We start from the raw sequence: 17,404 nt of genomic DNA, 5'->3' as shown, positions 1-17,404 counted from the left end.
TCAGGTCAACAAAGTATTGTATCATAAGAAGTTAGTACTAGAAAGACTAAAACCAATCTGTTGGTTTCTAAACTTGTGTGTGTGTATGTGGTGGTGGTGCTTATGCAGAATGCCAGTAAAACTGATAAAAAGTGGAGCTACATGGTTGGAGTGGAGGTAGGGGGCCTGGAACTCCTTCACCATTTGGCCTCCCTTTCTCTTTGAAACACTTCCAAGAAACCCCTAGGATTCTGAAAAAAACAATTTGATAAAAACTAATTGAATCTCCCTGTTATGTAGTTGAGGAAATTGTGTCTAAACTTTTGCCCAAGGTCATTGAACTAATTGAACTAATTGAACAACCTGGACTAGAATGCCTAAGTGTCTTGACTGGTTAATAATTAGTATTGAAGAAGATGCAGTTACTTACAAAGTATGAATTGAGAAGCTTAGTGTGTTCTTTCCTACCCCTAAATCTATTCCCAACTCCTGTTATATTTAGTTTTAGGATTAAGGAAAGAGTCCAGAAGGTCCTGTCTAGAAGGCCTGTGTGAGACCACTTCCTAGGCCAGAAGAATCAGGATCAGAATGACAAGTGTAAGAGCAATAGGCCACTATAGGAGGGGAACTGTTAGAGAGGCGGATAATGGGGAAGCCTCCAAAGACTGGCTACTCCCAGTTTTGCCTTGGTTTGGCCATATGGATGATCTTTGCAGATATTCTCTGCCTATGTCATGCTTGCTAAAGTTGAAAATTGAATGAAGATGTGAAGACTTTTTTTTCTCCTTCCCACACAGCTCACAAAGAAAGTGAACAACATAGAGACAGGCTGGGCCTTGGGGGCCACCTTTCACCTTCTGCAGTCTCTGGGCCTTTCCCACTAAGGCCAAGCCCTTCCTCCGAGGCCTGCATTTGCCAACAACCTTTTTAAAGGGAGAAGGAGAGAAGACTCAGTCGTGTTCTGAGGTAGTCTGGGAACTGCCTGGATGGAAATCCAGCATCTGGCTTCATCAGAAGGAGCTTTTGTAGACAGGTCTTACCTTTAAGTCTAGTGATTTGGGCTTAATTAATTTTACACATCTAATATGAACTGTAACCTAACCATTCTGCTTGCATAGCTGGTACAAGAGTCTAAATCTTTGAGATTGCTTGTGTGTCATGGAGTCAAAGAATAGCTTTGAAACTTAACCTTGGAGAACCCAGGGACAGGTCCCTAGGAACCAAAGAAAAATCTCATTTCAACTCTCTGAGTGCCTCATTCCTTTGAACAATTTAATTTTTCTCTCTTACAAGCTAAACTCAGCTGACTGATTGCACGACCTATCAACACCATTATTTTTTCCCTCTTTGCACAGTGCCCTTTCCCGCCCTTATCTCCACCCCCCTAAAAAAGAGAGAAAAAAAAATACCTAGTTTTGCTTTTCATGTGTTAATTCAAAAAGAAAAAAGGTACCATTTCTGAAGTTGTGTAATCCTGCTTTGTGCTAGCTCCAATCAGCCAGCTGAGAGCCATTCTCTTAGCAGGATGGAGAACAAGTCCTACCTGCACAGACCTCAGCCTTAAGGAGGCCATCCAGTCTCTAAGTACATGTTTTGGGAGGGTGTGGCTGCCTTGTATAGACCACCTTCTTTTAATCAACTTTTTATAAGTCAACTGTGGATTAATGAACATGTCCAACCTCATAGGAATATGTGTGTGTATTCAGTGCCAGTACCTCCTTCCAGGCTAATGTGTTTATAGCAATTTGTCATCCTAAACTTATTTTCTTTGTATTTCTAAGAAATACATTCTATAACCTAGCTTTTGGTCTATGATGAGAGGCCTGTGGCTGTGCTGTTCAAGGATCTAGATTTTGGTCACAGCTCCTTTCACTTTGCTCTTTTATTCTGTTTATAGCAGTATCTCTTCCTACCTTGGTCTCTGATCATTTTAGCTAACAGCCTCTCAATTATTTGTCTAGTTCCAGGGTTTCTGATATTCTTCTTGATGATAACCTAACACTTGATTTGGTTGGCTGGTTTGGCTCACGTCAGTACTGTGGATTCTCTTTTTTGCATTTGAGTGCTCCGAGCTCTTCTTTTTATTTCCCCTAAAATTCATTACCTTGTACTTTCCCACATGACTATCATTGGCTTCTTGTCTACCCACTCGAGTGCTCTTGGACTTGAAAGATCTTGCTGTTGACTGGCTCATTTGCCTTGGCTCTTTACTTCCAGCTTTTTCCAGCAGTTTGTAACTCCCAAACTTGTATCTTTCTTTCACAGTAGATTTTCTTTCAGATCTCTCGCAAAAGATGTTAAATACCTGGCCTCACACCAGTTCCTAGGGAACCTTATTTTTTAGTTATTCCACTGAGTCAATAAATATTTAACATCTGGTGTGCAAGTAATTGGGAAAATTTCTATATCCTCACCCCCCAAACTTTAGTTTTTTTAATTCAATGTGGAATTTCTTCACATTATTCATACTGACTTTAATTATTCTGAAGTCACCTTTATACCTGTTGTCTTCCTCAAAAAATGCTAATGAAATAATAGAATCTTTAGAGTTGGAGACAGTCCAAAGATTCCAGTCTTCTGTTGCAGAATTTCCTAACATTTCTAACTGGTTATCATTTAACTTCTGGTTAGGCATGTTTTCAGGCAGCTCATTCCATTTGGGACTGCACTGATGTTAAAAAGTCCTCCTTATATTGAGCTGAGATCTATCTTCTCAGTGGTCTTCTGCTCTAATCTCTCCTTCCACAGCCTGTCAGTCTTTTGAAGAAAATTCCTCCCTAGTCCTTTGTGGTCTCTTCTTTAACAGACCACATGGCTTCTAGACCCCTTGCCATTTTTGTCAAAAAGGTAGGGTGGTAGAACCAGTTATATGCTAAATGTTGTTCCACATGATTAGGGAAAAACTGTTTCTTCTAGTAGAAACGAAGTTGTTTTCCCAAGAAGTGAAGCTGTGTTCACTGAAGACAGCTCCAGGTTGATGGGTCCAGAAGTAAGATTCCCTGGTCTTTGTTACCACTTATCTCTGAAGCTTTTCTTATAAATGGGGACCGTGTGTTATTCAGACTCCTTTGGTCATCCCAAATACTTCCAGAATGCTTGAGTAGATGCATTAACTCCAGAAATGTATCTGTATCTATTCTGATAATCTTGATTAGAACATCTGAGGAATTAACCAATTTATGCATTTGAGGAACAATTTGGAATAATTTTTATTTCTTAGAAAAAATGACTTGTTTATAATGTCTTTTCTTCCCTTCAATGTACCTTTTGGGCCTCTTATTAAGGAATGCCATGGAGCCTAATATTGCTGGTTAAGTTTCTTTTCTATAAATGTGTTTATATATTTCAAATACTAGGACATGGCCTGGTACGTGGTGGGTGTTGTGTATTTATCATCATCATTATCATCATATGAAGAACATACTCGATAGGTTATGGAGGTCCTCGCAAAGTGTGCCTTAAAACTCTTCCTTTCTTGTCTGATTTTATTTACATAAATATGTAAATATTTTGGAGAATCCATATCCTTCTTACCTGGGCTACCTTTCTCCCTACAGTGTCTTTTCTAGATTCTGCTAGTAACATTTGTGCTATTGTCACTTTTTTACTCTATTATCTTATAAATCTCCCACATTTGCCAGAAATGCTCCCCTGTAGTAACATATTTCTCATTCTTTCAAAAACTACGCCCAAGAATAGCTTAGCTTGGTTCAAAAGCAGACTGTTTCTTCTCATTTCATCTTCAAATCAGACTTTTGGGGAAAATGTTCTTTACTGTATACAAATCTAATGGATCCAAAAATCTCTTCAAAGAGGCATCTCTGATACTGTGAAGTGAGCTCTTCAAAAACCAACAGCAACACCCTGCCCCCAACAGCCACCAGTCTGCAACCAAATATGAACAAATTCTGCTGCTAATCAGATTTTCTCTTTTGACCTAGTTCCTGAGGTCTTCAAACCTGTGCAATGGAATTATTTATTGTTTTATTACTGAACAGATAATGGTATCTCAGAGAGGAACCATAAATAAAATGGAGATCGGGTGCTGTGATAAGTAATAACTAAGCATTGAAAAGTTTGGTTTTCTTTTCAGAAAGTCTAGTACACCTATGACAAAGGTTAAAACAATTTAATTTGCTTTTTAATGTTATAAATTTTAAAACAGCAATTGTAACAAAAATGTATCAACTGAATATTTCTAATTGTCTATCAAAAAACAATTGTATAAACTTATGATCGGTATTAAAAAACAATTCTATAAATCTCTTTAGAAAGGATTGTTAACAAGTGAAAATGAATGAGACAGCACCTTAGCAATTTTTGTTTTAGTAATAAAACACTCTTTTCAACAAAATCATAATAGTATTCCTTTAGGGTATTTTTCTTGGCTTAGTTTATATGCACTCCTCACAGCAAATTATCACTCATTATTTGGGCTCCACGAGTCCCTTAAATAAAGCAGAAAAAGAGACTGGAGAATTCTAATATAAAGTAAATTTATTAAATCTTGAAAATATGTGATGGTCTTGGGGAGGGATGTTCATTTTTCATCACCATAATCTCCAGAAGAAAAGTATTCATCTGCTTGCAAAGGCCATGATCTGTTCCTAAAGAAAAACGAACAAAGTGTACTCTGACATTGTAAAGTGTGAGAGCAGGTGAAGAAAATATGTTAAAATATCCAAAGCGATTAAAGGAAAAACTTAGTCAAGTCCCAGATAGCTATTCCTCCTAAGAGGACCTCTGAGGTATCTTTAAATGGAAGTTTCTCAGCAAAAAAGTCGGCAAGCAGCAATAGGAGTTTAAGCATCTTTATCTTTAAAAGCCCTTATTCACTATTTTAGTCCTTCTTATATTGTATAAAGTTACTGCTTGATGGGCCCCAGCACCAACAAGCCCAGAGAGTTTTTTGCTCATAACCACTGGGGAAAGTATTTAGATAATTTTACAGCCCAGAAAATTAATTCAAAGACATTAAAAGTCATTGGCAAAGTCATTCCTCAGTGAACAAGACTCTTGGAGAGCCATGAGCCACCTTACTTTGAGTGGAGATACTGCATTTGTGGCCTGCAAGCCCCACATCCTTAGCAACACAAGCGGAGTGGCACTGGTGGAATAGAGCCTTTTCAGTAGGTCAGTAGCAGCCAGAAGAGCAGTGTTGTGACGCTGTCGGTCTGTTTCATAACCTGTGAGGTGGCTCATAGAGCCTGGAGGAAAGAGGAAGGTTAAATCCTAATCCAATAGTGAAGTTTTCTTTCCTAGAAAACCACACTGTCCACCGCATCTGGCTACTGAGGAGAATCCTGAGGTCCCGATCTTCCCTAACTACATGACCTCTTAATACTTCTCTAAGGTACCTGAATGCTTACCCAAGTCTTTCCCATTGAAGGCTGCAGTACTGAGGTGACAGACCAAGCTGGAGATATCCCCGAAGCCCATGTTGACACCTTGTCCTGCAAGTGGGTGGACTCTGTGGGCAGCATCCCTAAAGATAAAGCAGAGTTCAGGTGTGGCCTCCAGCAGCAGAGTGGGAAAGAAGCAGCCCTGCTCTGTTATTATCTTACCCAATAAGTGCCAGCCGAGGCCTGACGTACTCAGCAGCATGTCCCAGCCCAAGAGGAAACAAGACTCGGCTTTTGGCATCCACCCTGGCGACACTTGGGGGCAGCTGACGAGCTGAGACCTTAGTGGGCTTCAGAAAGGTAACAGCATAGTGCAGCATGGAGCTGGCCCAGTCGACGAAGTCTGTGTGGTTAGTATCACTCCACTGAGTAGCATCAGCCACAAAACAAAAAAATTTCATCAGTGACAAGCAGGGAGTTAAAAATTCAACAAGGAAACCCTTTTAATAACCAAAGCCAAGGGTACTGATACCTAATATGCTTGAAACGATCTGGACCCCAAGTGAAAAGTCTCTCAAATAAATGTAAACACAGCTTCCCATCACTCCCCACAGGTTTTAGGATCAAGCCAAACTGCTACCGAGCTGCCCCTACCTCTCACCTTCACCTTTCACTAGTCCTCACCTTCAATAATTACACCAGCCACAACAAAGCTCATTCTACAGCATCCTCTGGCCTCAAACATTCCCCTCTGCTTAGAATGTCCTCCCACTTCTGGTTCACCAGGATCACACCTCAGAGCATCCAGAGGCTGTCATGTCTTTTTATAAACCTCCCTCCGAACGCTCCTGACGTCTTCTCCTCCTCTATGCTCCTACAGCATCCTTTGCATACTTCTACCACTGTACCCAAATTGTCATTCATGTACCTTTCTCTTCATGTAACTATGAGCTTCCTAAAAGCAGGGACTGTGTCTCATTTGTGTATCTCCAGACCCTTCTATAGAGAAAGCACTTGTAATTGTTGCTAAATGAATGTACTACAAAGGCCTGTGCCAGGAACATATGCTAAATGACCCAGAGAGGGGTAGCATTTATCTTCAGAGCCACTTCAATATGTTCAGTTCCTTTTATTCTTGTTGCTACTACAGAGCAGTGAAGCTTGAGTTCATCAGTATAAATGGTGTGAAGTCATTAGTGAGGTAGTAGGCTTTGGTGGTTAAACCACAGGCTTTAAGGGCCAGCCTGATCACAGAACCCAGTTTTGCCACTAACTGTATGATTTCAGGCAAGTTACCTATCTCTTAATAAGCATGATAATAATAATAGGACCTACCTCAAAGGGTCACTGAATTAAATACGTAATACAAGTAAAACTCTTCACCTGTATCTAGCACATAGTAAGTGCTCAATAAATGTTACCAATGATTACTACTTGTGACTCTAGATAAATGTGGCTTTTAATCTCCAGAAATACTGGTGCCATATTATCTAAAAGCTGTACTACTCTAGAATAATCATTACCATTTGTTGCGCACCTATAATGTACTAGGTATGTTACAAGCATTTTACAGTCTCATCTTAAGTCTCTAGACTTTATTACTAATTACTAATCCCTGAGAGGTTGGTGACAGTATTTCCATTTTTCAGGAGATTTACAGTTAGTACCAGTATTGAACCCATGTCTGTCTACAAAGCTCACTCTTCAGCTCTCCATAGAAATGTGCTCAGCCAGAGCACATCTGATGAATCAGGCTTCAGAGGTTCAGGTACTTGGGGCCTATTTGAGCTGTTCAAGATTATCCAAGTAGCACAGCTTCAAATAAAGCCAGTGCTGACTACCACCAAGGCAGCTTTTTCACTCAGCATAATAGCAGCCCACAAGCCTCAAAAGAACATACAAGTTACTGATTTCTATTGTTTTGCATTTCCCTGAATGCCCTCCATATAATCCTAACTAAGCGTTACATTTAAAAAGGGGCAACTGGTTGGTTATTTCTTTTTCCCACTCAAAACCACCTTTCCGTACCTACCTCTGCAATACATCATCACGTGGTCAGGTTGATACTCACAAAGGCAGAGTTAATAGCATCCACAAACTCTTCTTCATTCATGCTGACCAGCTCTGCTGCGTGTTCATGGGACGTGGACCAAACCAAGGAACTCATGGTGTCTGAGAGCTGTGTCAGGAGAACAGCATCAATACTAAGAGCTAAAACCTCTGTTCCTGGGAGCTCTCAAACATAAAAGAAGGTAAGAAGGGGAGACAAAGCTAGCCTGGGCATATTCACTTGAAACCAGAAAAAGGCTGAGAAAAAATGAAGTCCTAAAAAGAAAGCTGGATGTGTTTAAGCAGACTAGCCAGGAGGACTTCTTACCGGAAGCATAGCAATGGGCCCAGAGGGAAGAAATCTCTGCCAAGCTACATTGTTTTCTGTGGCCTACAATGGAAAGAAGAGTTCTTGTGAGAAGTACACGTATTAAACACAAGCAGGGTCCCTACATGGCAATGGTGGGCTCAGGATTTACCTCCGATAAATGCAGAGTAGCCACGACAGCAGACTGGTCGTAGTTCCAGCTAACATTCTGGATCCCAGCAGCCTGCCGTACTCCTGAGTTGTGACCATCTGCACCAATCTGCATGGAGACAAGAGCCTGCTAAGCCTTACAACTTTTAGTAAATGAGACTGTTCCAGAAGTTTGTCTCTGCCCTCTAAAGTTTTCTCTAGTTCCAACTGCTGGCAAGCCTATCTGTAGCAGGCAACTTTTTATCATGCCTGCCTCATCCATATCCCCTACATATGTGACCTCAGCCTCAGCTAATGGACCAAAACTGGACATACGACCCATGAGGTGGCAGGCACAGGTTAAACTCAGCCAAATTCCTGATAGTTGAACTAGAAAGCAATAAGGCAGGCACTAAAGCTAAATGGTCCTGATGTAAGGTGAGGGATGGCTGCCATGTAAAAAAGGGAACCTGATGAGCAGAGCGAAAAAAATGGAAGATGCAAGGAGATGAGTAACTTATAGGACTCTTGAGAGGGAAAGAACAGCCTCAATTTTTGACACTCTGGTTCCTGTCCCTGTGAGGCCAGCTGTCCATTATTTCAAGACTTAAGATGGTCAGATTACTCCCTGTATAGGATTTATAAGACCATTTTAACTTGAGCTGTGTTAAGTGGGTACTGGTCCTTATAACCAAGAGCTTTCCCTAAAATTAACATCAACTATAGCTTACATCTAAAACTAAAGGCCCTAGAATTGAGGATAAGATGTGGAAATGCAAGACCCCTGGCAAAATAAGAATCTTCAACTACCAACAATTTGGTCTGGAGGGTGCTGCCATCACCTAGGGTAATATGAACCCAGGGGCTGGAGTCTGCCACGGGAAGCATATAAGGCCAGGTATAGCTGACAGCTTTGCTCCTGTAGAGAACCGTCACTCGGTCTAGGGAGGTCAGAAGAGAAAAAGAAAACTAAATTAGAAAGGCAGCCCATGCAGGCTGAAGATGAAGCCATAATTAAATCTAAAGCAAGGTCCCAGGACAGATGTCTCTTGTTCTTTATTCCTAAACAAGAAAATATCTAAAAAAATAAAATAACTCGTGATCGATGCTATAGTCTGAGAATGACAAAAACACAGGGATGAATCAGTGTCAAAAAAAAAAGAAAGGTAAGCTCTCAACGAATCGCCAACCTACACCAGGTACTCTCCCCCTCCTCGTGTTCCTGCTCCTCTAGTTTCACTCTACGCCTAAATGAGCCCACATGTGCTTTGGAGTAAAGAGCGTAGGAATACCATGTGCTCAAATGAGTTCTAGATTTCATAAGATTTTTCTTCCCACTGGAAATTATTTTACTTTTCTGATCATAAAAATTACATGCTTACTGTGAAAGTCTGAACAAAGGTTTAAAAGGGGAGAATCACTCTTAATCATACCACTCATAGACAACTACAGCTAAGGCTTTGCCATCTAGCTTTCCAAACAATTTCTTAAGCATGTATATGCACACACACATCCTCACACACACTCAGCACACACACACTTGCACAAATGAGACCAAATGACATGATTTTTTTCACCAATATATATGAGACATATTTCTAAGTAACTAAATATTAGATCTAAATTAGACTACATGGATGAACTACTATCCCATATCAAAAAGCATTTAAGTTGCTTCCAATTTTTTTCTCTCTAGAATGACCCTGAAATATCTGCAAATCATATATCAGATTAGGAATTTATATCCATAATTTATAAAGAACTCATAACTGAAAAATATAAAAAGACAAATAATCCAGTTTTAAAATGAACAAGATTCTGACTAGATATTTCTCCAAAGATATACAAATGGCCAGTAAGCATATGAAAAGATGCTTATCAAAACTACGAGATACCATTCCAGTCACTAGGATGGCTATAATTTTTACAAAGAGGGGGAGTAAGTGTTGGTGAGTATGTGGAGAAATTGGAACCCACATATAATTGGTAGTGGGAAAATGAAATGGTACAGCTTCTTTGAAAGAATTTGATAGTTTATGAAAATGTTAAACACATAATTATTATATGATCAGCAATTCTACCACAGAAAAAAGGAAAATATGTCCACACAAAAACTTGTATGCAAATGTCCATAGCATTATTCACAATCATTAAAAAGTGGGAACAACCCAAATGTCCATCAACTGTTAATGGATAAACAAAATGTGGTGTAGTCACACAATGGAATATGTTTGGCAATAAAAAATAATGGAGTACTGATATACACTACAACATGAATAAATCTCAAAAATATCTTTAGTGAGAAAAGTCAGACACAAAAGAATACATATATGTATGATTCTTTCTATATGAAATGTCCTGAAAAGGCAAATCCCAAAAGACAGAAAGGAGACGAGCGGTGTTGGGCTGGGGGCGGGAAAGGGGAATGATTGTATTAAACCAATAAGAACAGATACTATATTTGATCTTAGCCAAAAGGTTGAGAAGTGATAGCGAATGATTATAAATGGTCGTGAGGTTTCCTTTTGAGATGATGGAAACATTCTAAAATAATATTGTGGTGATGGTGGCACAACTCTATAAATATAATAAAAATCACCAAACTGTACACTTAAAATGGGTGAATTTTATGGTATGTAAGTTACACCTAAATAAAGCTATAAGAAAAAAGAAAAAGAAAAAAAGAACCACCCTGAGATAACTACCGGAATGTTTCTTTATGGTAGACATTCAGTATCTGTAAAAGGGATCTTTTCTTCCAGTAAGTCTTCAAGTAATTCTAAAGCAGTTCACCTTCCAGAGAGTGAAAGGAAGACAGAAGAGTTGGGTACCTCACCTGACAGAGCTTCTAGCTGCTTAGTGAGAGCGTGCATGATGACATCATTCTCCACTATATAACCCATATCATCTAAGTTATCCTTATCGAACATGATCAGGGCCTCTGAACAGGCATCCCACACCTGGAAACACAAAGGGAAAGTCTGTATTATAACCCAAGGAAAAGGAAACATTACTCCAATCAGAACCTGAGTAGTGCTTTCCCAGGTGACAGAAGCAGAAAAATCACAATTTGTCAGTCCCTCTGACAGGATATAGGTGAAAAGAAAATTCTCTTGGGAATACTTTCCTCTACTTCCTTAGACTGAGTGTGACTTTATCTGATTCTTCCCACATCCACAGAAAACCTGGAGAATGTGGACCCCAACTAATACAAGACAGACCAAAGTATCCTGCCACAAATGATAAAGAAAGCACCTGCATTCGCCGAAAGGCTCTGTATCTCATGTTGCAGATGTGGTCCCAGGCACCAAAACCTATAAAAGAAAGGATCTATGTAGAGACCAGAGCATCCCTCTTTTGTCCCTCCACCTTGCTATGTTAGAGGCTGTTTTCAGTATTCTCCACAATAGAGAAACATTCTCCACTTCCATCCTGTTTGATGCTAGGAGCTGAGCTATTCTGTTCCCCAGTTCAGATTATATAGCGTGAAAAAGACCCAGCTTTCATGATCAAAAGGTCAAATCGCATTAAAGGAGAAGAAATTTCAAAAAAAATCCATCCTATTTTCTTCATTATCCTATTAAAGTTACAGACTCTCTGGACAAAGACTATTTTTTGTTTTTTAACTCCATGGCACTAAAGAGATTCACTCATTGAATATTTATAGAGTAATCACAATGTGCCAGATACAGTTCTAGGTACTGAGCATAAAGTGGGAAACGAAACAGACAAAATTCCAGCCTTCTGCAGCTGACATTCTCATTTATTCATTCTACTTTATTATTTGTAATAAAATATATATAATGTCAGGTAGTAATAACTGTTATAAAGAAAAATAAAGCAGTATAAGGGGCTAGAGAATGATGCAAGAGTCTAATTTTAGATAGGGTGGTTCTAGATAGGATGGCCTGAGGGAGTAACATTTGGCAGAGACCTAAAGGCAATTTGCTAACAACTGGTTCTGTGCGCACACATCCATCTACACCCCAAAGCATTTATCATGCAGGCTCCCTAGCTCCCTAGAGGGCCGACTCTGGGAATGAAGAGGGTGATGCTACTGGAAGTGAATGGTCATAATTATAGTTTCAGTTCTACCAATTCCTAATGACCCAACAAATGAAGTCTACATGATGGACCCACATGTCCCAAGGATGTCTTCCTCAGACTGGGATCTGACATATTAACAATTTCGGGGGTCCTCATGTTCAACTCCGTACCACACTACCAACCCACGGCCCTCTGTCCACACCCACCTCAGTGAGCTCTCTCCTCGCAAGATGCTCTGGTGACTCTGCCCTATGGGACACACTGGAAAGCCAAGAGATAGAGGAGAGTGGTTCTATGAGAGAGGATGTTCTACTCACTACTGAGAAGAGTTGCAGAGCCAGGGGAAATGGAGCTGACCCGGTTGCTATAAGTTTCTGGCAATTTCTCCAATACTTTCTTTGGACCTGCTTCTAGCAACAGAATTTTCTTATCATGAAAGTGAATATCATGCCCTAAAAAAAAAAAAAAAAAGCAAAATTTTAGATCATTTTAGGAAAATCAAAATGTATTCTTTTTCATTTCCAAGAGAAGCAACAGATTAATTCCTTAGTCCTTAGGATACAAATTTCTTACCCAGCACAAAAAAGGAAACACCATGCACACTCCTAAGCAATAATATAGCCAATTCGGCCATGCAAGACACCCTGTCCACCACTGGAAGGCTTCTCTAGACTAGAGTCCAACCCATCAGGTACAAAGAAGCAAATAACGGCCGAACCCATACCGAGCCAGTGGAATTCCCTAGAAAGGAAGAATAAAGTAAAAAAAGTAAAACTACAGTATTTAGACACCAGCTAGTTCCAATCTTCAAAGTATTGTCACTGAAAATTAGAAATCCTGTTCAACAAAAATGCAGTTAATAAGCAAAACTCATTGTCGTCCCAAGATTAAATCAAGGATAAAGAATTAAAGTCTGTAAAAGAAAAGGGGTACAAAAATACACCAATTATGCCTACAAATCTGGTCCTAAAACATCTGTATAGGGAAATGAAAAGGAGACTTGGGGATTCTGTTACTGGGTGTCCACGGCACATTACAGTCAGCCCCTCCACAGTGTCTCAGATAAAGATACAAGGAGAGAAATAAGCAGTGAGTTGCTGCTAAAAAGAAAGAAGGAAAAAAAATTTAATAGGATTACCATCCCCGCCCCTCCAGCTGAATGACAGCATCACAGCAATTAGCATTGGAGGATGAGAGCCAGGACCACGCTCTGCAGAGAGAGGACTGCTTTCTGGTCCATCACATCCCTAAACTTTGATCTAGCAGTGGCCACCACCCGAATGCCCACCTGCCACCTCCACATTCAGATCCTACTCACTCAAGCCTCACTTCCCCCACGAAGTGTTCTTCATACCACAAACCTCCTCAGGATAGTTCGGTTGCTTGTTCTAGAAGAGCTTTCATTTCATTTGATTATTTACAAAATCTTTCTCTTTTGCTACATTCTAAATTCCTTGGGGACAGGAACCATTTTTTTTTTCTCATGACTAATCTCCCCAGCAAGCAAATGCTGGACCTCCTTAATCCATAAAGTAGATACTCAGTGTTTTCGCAAATATTTTTCTTCAACAAGAGACCAGAAAACTAACAGTGAAAGAATTAGATTTCCAAACACATTATAAAATATAGCCAGGTTTAATATTTTTTTAGCTACTTAATGTAACATTTTAAGAAACTCATTTGGAGAAAAGATACTAGAGGAAATAATTTATGAATAACAATGTAAGAGGGAAATATAGATATTTTAACCTAAAAGATAAAACTAATATGAGTTTGAAGATGTATCAAGGAAAACATAATTGACTTATGGGGCGATATGAAGAGCTTACTGGAAATTTTTCGCTTTTAAAGCATCCATCTAAAATTAAGTGGATGTTGAAATATAAAGTAAGGTCAATTGAGATATAAACTATTGACAAAGAATAGTCTTTGGGATACATGCTATCATGATTGAGGGGAGACATTAGCACATATAAAATCCCAAGCAGGTAGTTCACTTAACAGGAGAAAACTCCCACACCACACCCACCAAAGGGACAGGATTTGCCCAAGGTCAGTCTCTGTCTCACATTGTTCAGTCCCAACTGTTGTACAGGAAAAAACAGAGGCTTTCTCACTGAATAAATTGCATGAAAAATTTCCAAACTTCCCAGAGCCTCAATTTCCATGTTTTAATATTCAGTATTTTCTCTGTGCTTTTTAAGGAAATCAGCAAGTGTGTGTTTCTTTTGTAAACCTGAGTTTGGCAATTTTGGCACTTACAGCAGTGATTCTCACCACCTGGTGTACTCAGTCCATAATCTTTCTTTTGTAAACTTATAGAGAATTCTGTATAGTAATTGTCTATTTAAAGTTGGTCTTGACTTTAAGAATTTATATTTATGTTCAAGAGACAGAAAAATAAACAATACAGAATTCTGTTTCAGTTTATTAAAGAATTGCTGCTTTCCCTCCTTGGGGCGTGCAGGGAGAGGGTGAGGAAAAGAACAAAATAGGAAGAAAAAAAAAAGTTAATACTCCAAAACACTAAATATTAACACTAAAGTTTTAGTAAGATTGAAAACTTTTTCAGGTACATATCAAACAGAATTGTATAAAGTTAAGAGGTAAAGTCATTACAAGACAGTTAAGTTGTTCCCAGTGTTTCTCATTCTCAGTGTGGTCTTCTGATCTGCCGCATCCATCTCTGGTGATATTCGTTAGTAATAGGCCCCACCTAGACAAACTGAACCCGAGTCACTGGATATGGAAACTTGAATCCTCATTTTTAAAATATACCCCACAAACTTGTAACAATGACTGCCTTCAAGGAGAACTGGGTGGTTAACAATCAAAAATAGAAGTCTTTATATGCCTTATACTGTATACCCTATACCCTTTGTATTTCAAAATTCAAAATTCCAAAAAAAAAAAAAGAAAAATCCTTTTGAATTTTGTATATGTGTCTGTCTTAGTTATTCAAAACGCCAAAACAAAACAACCCAGGTGATTCTTAAATGCACTCAGACTTAAGACTTAAGAACCACTATTTTGGCCCATTTACCAAGAGGTACAACCAAAACAGCTGTCAGGATTCAAGGGTGTATATACCTACCAGTGAGTTTTGTCTGTCTCAAAAAAGCTTTGTATCTCCTAGTTATCGACTTCACAGTGCAAGTTACTTAACCTTTCCGAGTTTTAACTTCCTTATCTGCACAATCTACCATCAAGATTACGAAGATTAAATAAAAGTGTATGCAAAATACTTTAAAATATGCTTATCCATAGTAAGTGCTCAATTATTGATAATTATGTTTTAAAAAGTCATAGACAACAGTTTAGTGGTTACCAGAGGAAAGGGGTGGAGGTAGAAAGGGGAAAGGGGGTCAAATATATGGTGCCTGGAGCTAAGACGGGGGAAAAAGCACAGTGACTGCTAATGGGTTTGAGTTTCTTTTGGAAAAGGGTGAAAATGTTCTAAAATTTGTGGTGATGGCTGCACAACTCTGAACATATTAAAAACCATTAAATTGTATGCTTTAAATGGGTGAACTCCATAATATGCAAATATTTCAATGAAGCTGTTTTTTAAAAAAACGGCTAGCCCAATTCAAGCATGTATGATTACTTCCAACTGTGCCCCAAACTAAATAACCCTGAGCAGGTCTGTTTCCCTGGCGTGCTGTTGGAAGGACTCTCAAAGTCCCTCCCACTTTTGACCCTTCGGAACCCAGAAGAACCAAACACTTGCCCTAAATATTGGGGCTCCTCTGGGCAGGGAATGAACCATAAGATCCACAAGGCTCAGACTTTGGGAAAACCGTGCCAGGACTCCCACGGTCCTCACGCTCCTCCATGGACCAATCCCCACCACTACTAGCCTGGAGATGCGCTTACCCAAAGCACAGGCCATGGCGGCGCCCACCAGGCCTCCACCCGACACCACCACATCGTACACGGTGTCTGCCGGGGCGCCGGCCCACCTCCGGCAGGGGACCAGAGGGCCTTTCCAGGCAGCTATAGGTGCAGGCCCACACCTGCTCACGGCCAGCAGAGCCGCCATGGTGCCGACCTACACGGTACTTGGCATCCCGCTAAGTCCACCTTGGGTAGCACTTCCGGGGCAGAGCCCTATTACCTGTCCCCTCAGCCACTCGGCCTCAGAACCGGAAATAAAATATGCACAGAGAATAGACCAATCAGAAAACGATCCTTGCTTCTATGGGCGGGATGGATTGGAAGCTCCCTGGGAAGAAGAATGGTTTAATGCGTCCGCCTAGGAGCCAATCAGAGCCCAAAGCTAGGAAGGGGCGGAACCTGATCTGCGTAGCTAGCGCAACTACAGCTGCTGTCACCGCCCCTTCTGTCTCTGCCCAGCTGAGAAAATGACCGTGGGAAGTCCTGCCGGAGCCTCTGGCCGCCCTCGGAACCTTCAGGTGAGGAGGGAAAGAGAAGGGGAAGAATCAAGGCTGCGCCCTGGAAAGGAATCCGTAAGAGAAGAAACTGTTTGACGTTGCCTTGGAAACAGACGGCAGGGGCGTGTCCGGCGTGGGATTAAAATTGGTAGCATTTAGGGACTCTGGGCCTGAACCTCTTCAGCCTTTTGTCAGACTCTTCACAAAACCATAGCAATGGCCCTCAGCCTTTGCTTATCCTCTCAACTACCCTAGCACGACTATTGTCTCCACTTTGTACAGAAAATTGTGGCACAGAGAGACTAAGAAATTTGCCCCAAAATTCATAGAGACAGAAAGTAAATTGATGGTTGCTTAGGGCTGGAGCCGAGGGAGTGTGGGGGGTGAGGAGGCAGGTAGGGTAGGGAAGGGTTGGGAGGGTTAGGGAAAATAGGGAGTGACTGCTAAAAGGTATGGGGTTTCTTTTGGGGGTGAGGAAAATGTTCTCAAGTTGATTGTGATAGTTACACAACTCTGAATATACTAAAATCCATTGTACACTTTATAGTATGTTGAATTATATTAACTATGGTATGTGAATTATATCTCAATAAAGGCATTTAACAAAAGAAGTCTTCCTAAGATAACATGCTCTTCCTTAGCAGAGGGCTAAAGCACATACATACCTACCTCAGAATCCAGTGGGTTTTTTTTTCAGTATTAGAGCTGGACCTTAGAGAACCCAGTAAGATCATCTCCAGGTGTTACCTGGAGGCCTACAGCAGCCTGCCCCCAACTAGTTTCCCGCTGCAGTCAGTCATCCTCTAGAGTCCTGTCCTGGCACCATGCCTGCCTTTCTAAGGACATCTCATGCCACTGTCTTTCAGCCTCATTGGCACTTTTTCTGCCTCTCCAAGAGTCAAGTTTATTCTAGCCTCAGGTCCCTGCCTCAACGCCTTTGCTGTTCCTTGAACCCAGAATCCTCTTATCCCAGATTTTAGCAAGGCTGGCTCCTTCTCATCAGTCAGATGTCAATCTGAAACTCCTCCACAGTGAGAAAGTAAAAGTCAGCCAAGGACTCAGAAAATACAACTCAGACTATAATAGACACAGGTAAGACCAGCAGCAAGATCGGCAGAAAACAGTTTCTCACATGG

At 40.4% G+C, this 17,404-nt stretch overlaps 2 protein-coding genes and 1 non-coding gene across 19 annotated transcripts in view; 1 reads left to right on the top strand and 2 right to left on the bottom strand.

Moving 5' to 3' along the window:
• The window catches only part of ENTPD5 (ectonucleoside triphosphate diphosphohydrolase 5 (inactive)), a 75,217-nt gene that overhangs the window by 33,978 nt on the left and 23,835 nt on the right, over positions 1 to 17,404 (top strand). The window contains exon 16 of one of the 16 annotated variants that reach the window (XM_039883763.1): positions 777 to 4,339. The exons of the other annotated variants lie outside the window; for them this stretch is intronic. Within the exon in view, the coding sequence (XP_039739697.1) occupies positions 777 to 863 (87 nt within the window). The 3' untranslated portion in view covers positions 864 to 4,339. Of the gene's footprint in view, positions 1 to 776; positions 4,340 to 17,404 lie in introns of those variants that run through there. 16 annotated transcript variants of the gene reach the window in all.
• COQ6 (coenzyme Q6, monooxygenase) lies at positions 4,459 to 15,982 on the bottom strand. Of its 2 annotated transcripts, XM_039883771.1 has the most exons (12): positions 15,751 to 15,981; positions 12,192 to 12,326; positions 11,083 to 11,141; positions 10,664 to 10,787; positions 8,638 to 8,768; positions 7,850 to 7,957; positions 7,699 to 7,761; positions 7,393 to 7,500; positions 5,544 to 5,746; positions 5,349 to 5,464; positions 5,020 to 5,186; positions 4,459 to 4,586 (listed from the first exon to the last, which is right to left on the bottom strand). In XM_039883771.1, the coding sequence occupies exons 1-12, from the start codon at positions 15,914 to 15,916 to the stop codon at positions 4,557 to 4,559; spliced, it is 1,410 nt and encodes a 469-aa protein (XP_039739705.1). In that variant the 5' UTR covers positions 15,917 to 15,981; the 3' UTR covers positions 4,459 to 4,556. The 2 variants fall into 2 exon arrangements, with proteins under 2 accessions (XP_039739705.1, XP_039739706.1); XM_039883772.1 differs by lacking the exons at positions 8,638 to 8,768; positions 10,664 to 10,787 and having other exon boundaries at positions 15,751 to 15,982.
• LOC120619965 (U2 spliceosomal RNA) lies at positions 10,130 to 10,318 on the bottom strand. The gene has a single exon (XR_005657691.1). It is a non-coding gene; the product is annotated as a U2 spliceosomal RNA (small nuclear RNA).

The sequence above is a fragment of the Pteropus medius genome, unplaced genomic scaffold (genome assembly GCF_902729225.1).
Source record: "Pteropus medius unplaced genomic scaffold, Ma_sr-lr_union100, whole genome shotgun sequence".
Taxonomy (NCBI): Eukaryota; Metazoa; Chordata; class Mammalia; order Chiroptera; family Pteropodidae; genus Pteropus; species Pteropus medius.
The sequence above is the reverse complement of the archived record's forward strand: the minus strand, read 5'-3'. Positions and strand labels throughout refer to the sequence as shown.

Bases quoted from the DNA above. Each gene is read 5' to 3' on its own strand.
- COQ6 (XM_039883771.1), bottom strand. From the start codon at position 15,916: ATGGCGGCTCTGCTGGCCGTGAGCAGGTGTGGGCCTGCACCTATAGCT. The intron at 10,788-11,082 runs GTGCTTTCTTTA...TTGTGTTTCCAG, and splicing joins GAGCCTTTCGGCGAATGCAG to GTGTGGGATGCCTGTTCAGA. The intron at 7,501-7,698 runs GTAAGAAGTCCT...CTCCTGACACAG, and splicing joins GGCCCATTGCTATGCTTCCG to CTCTCAGACACCATGAGTTC.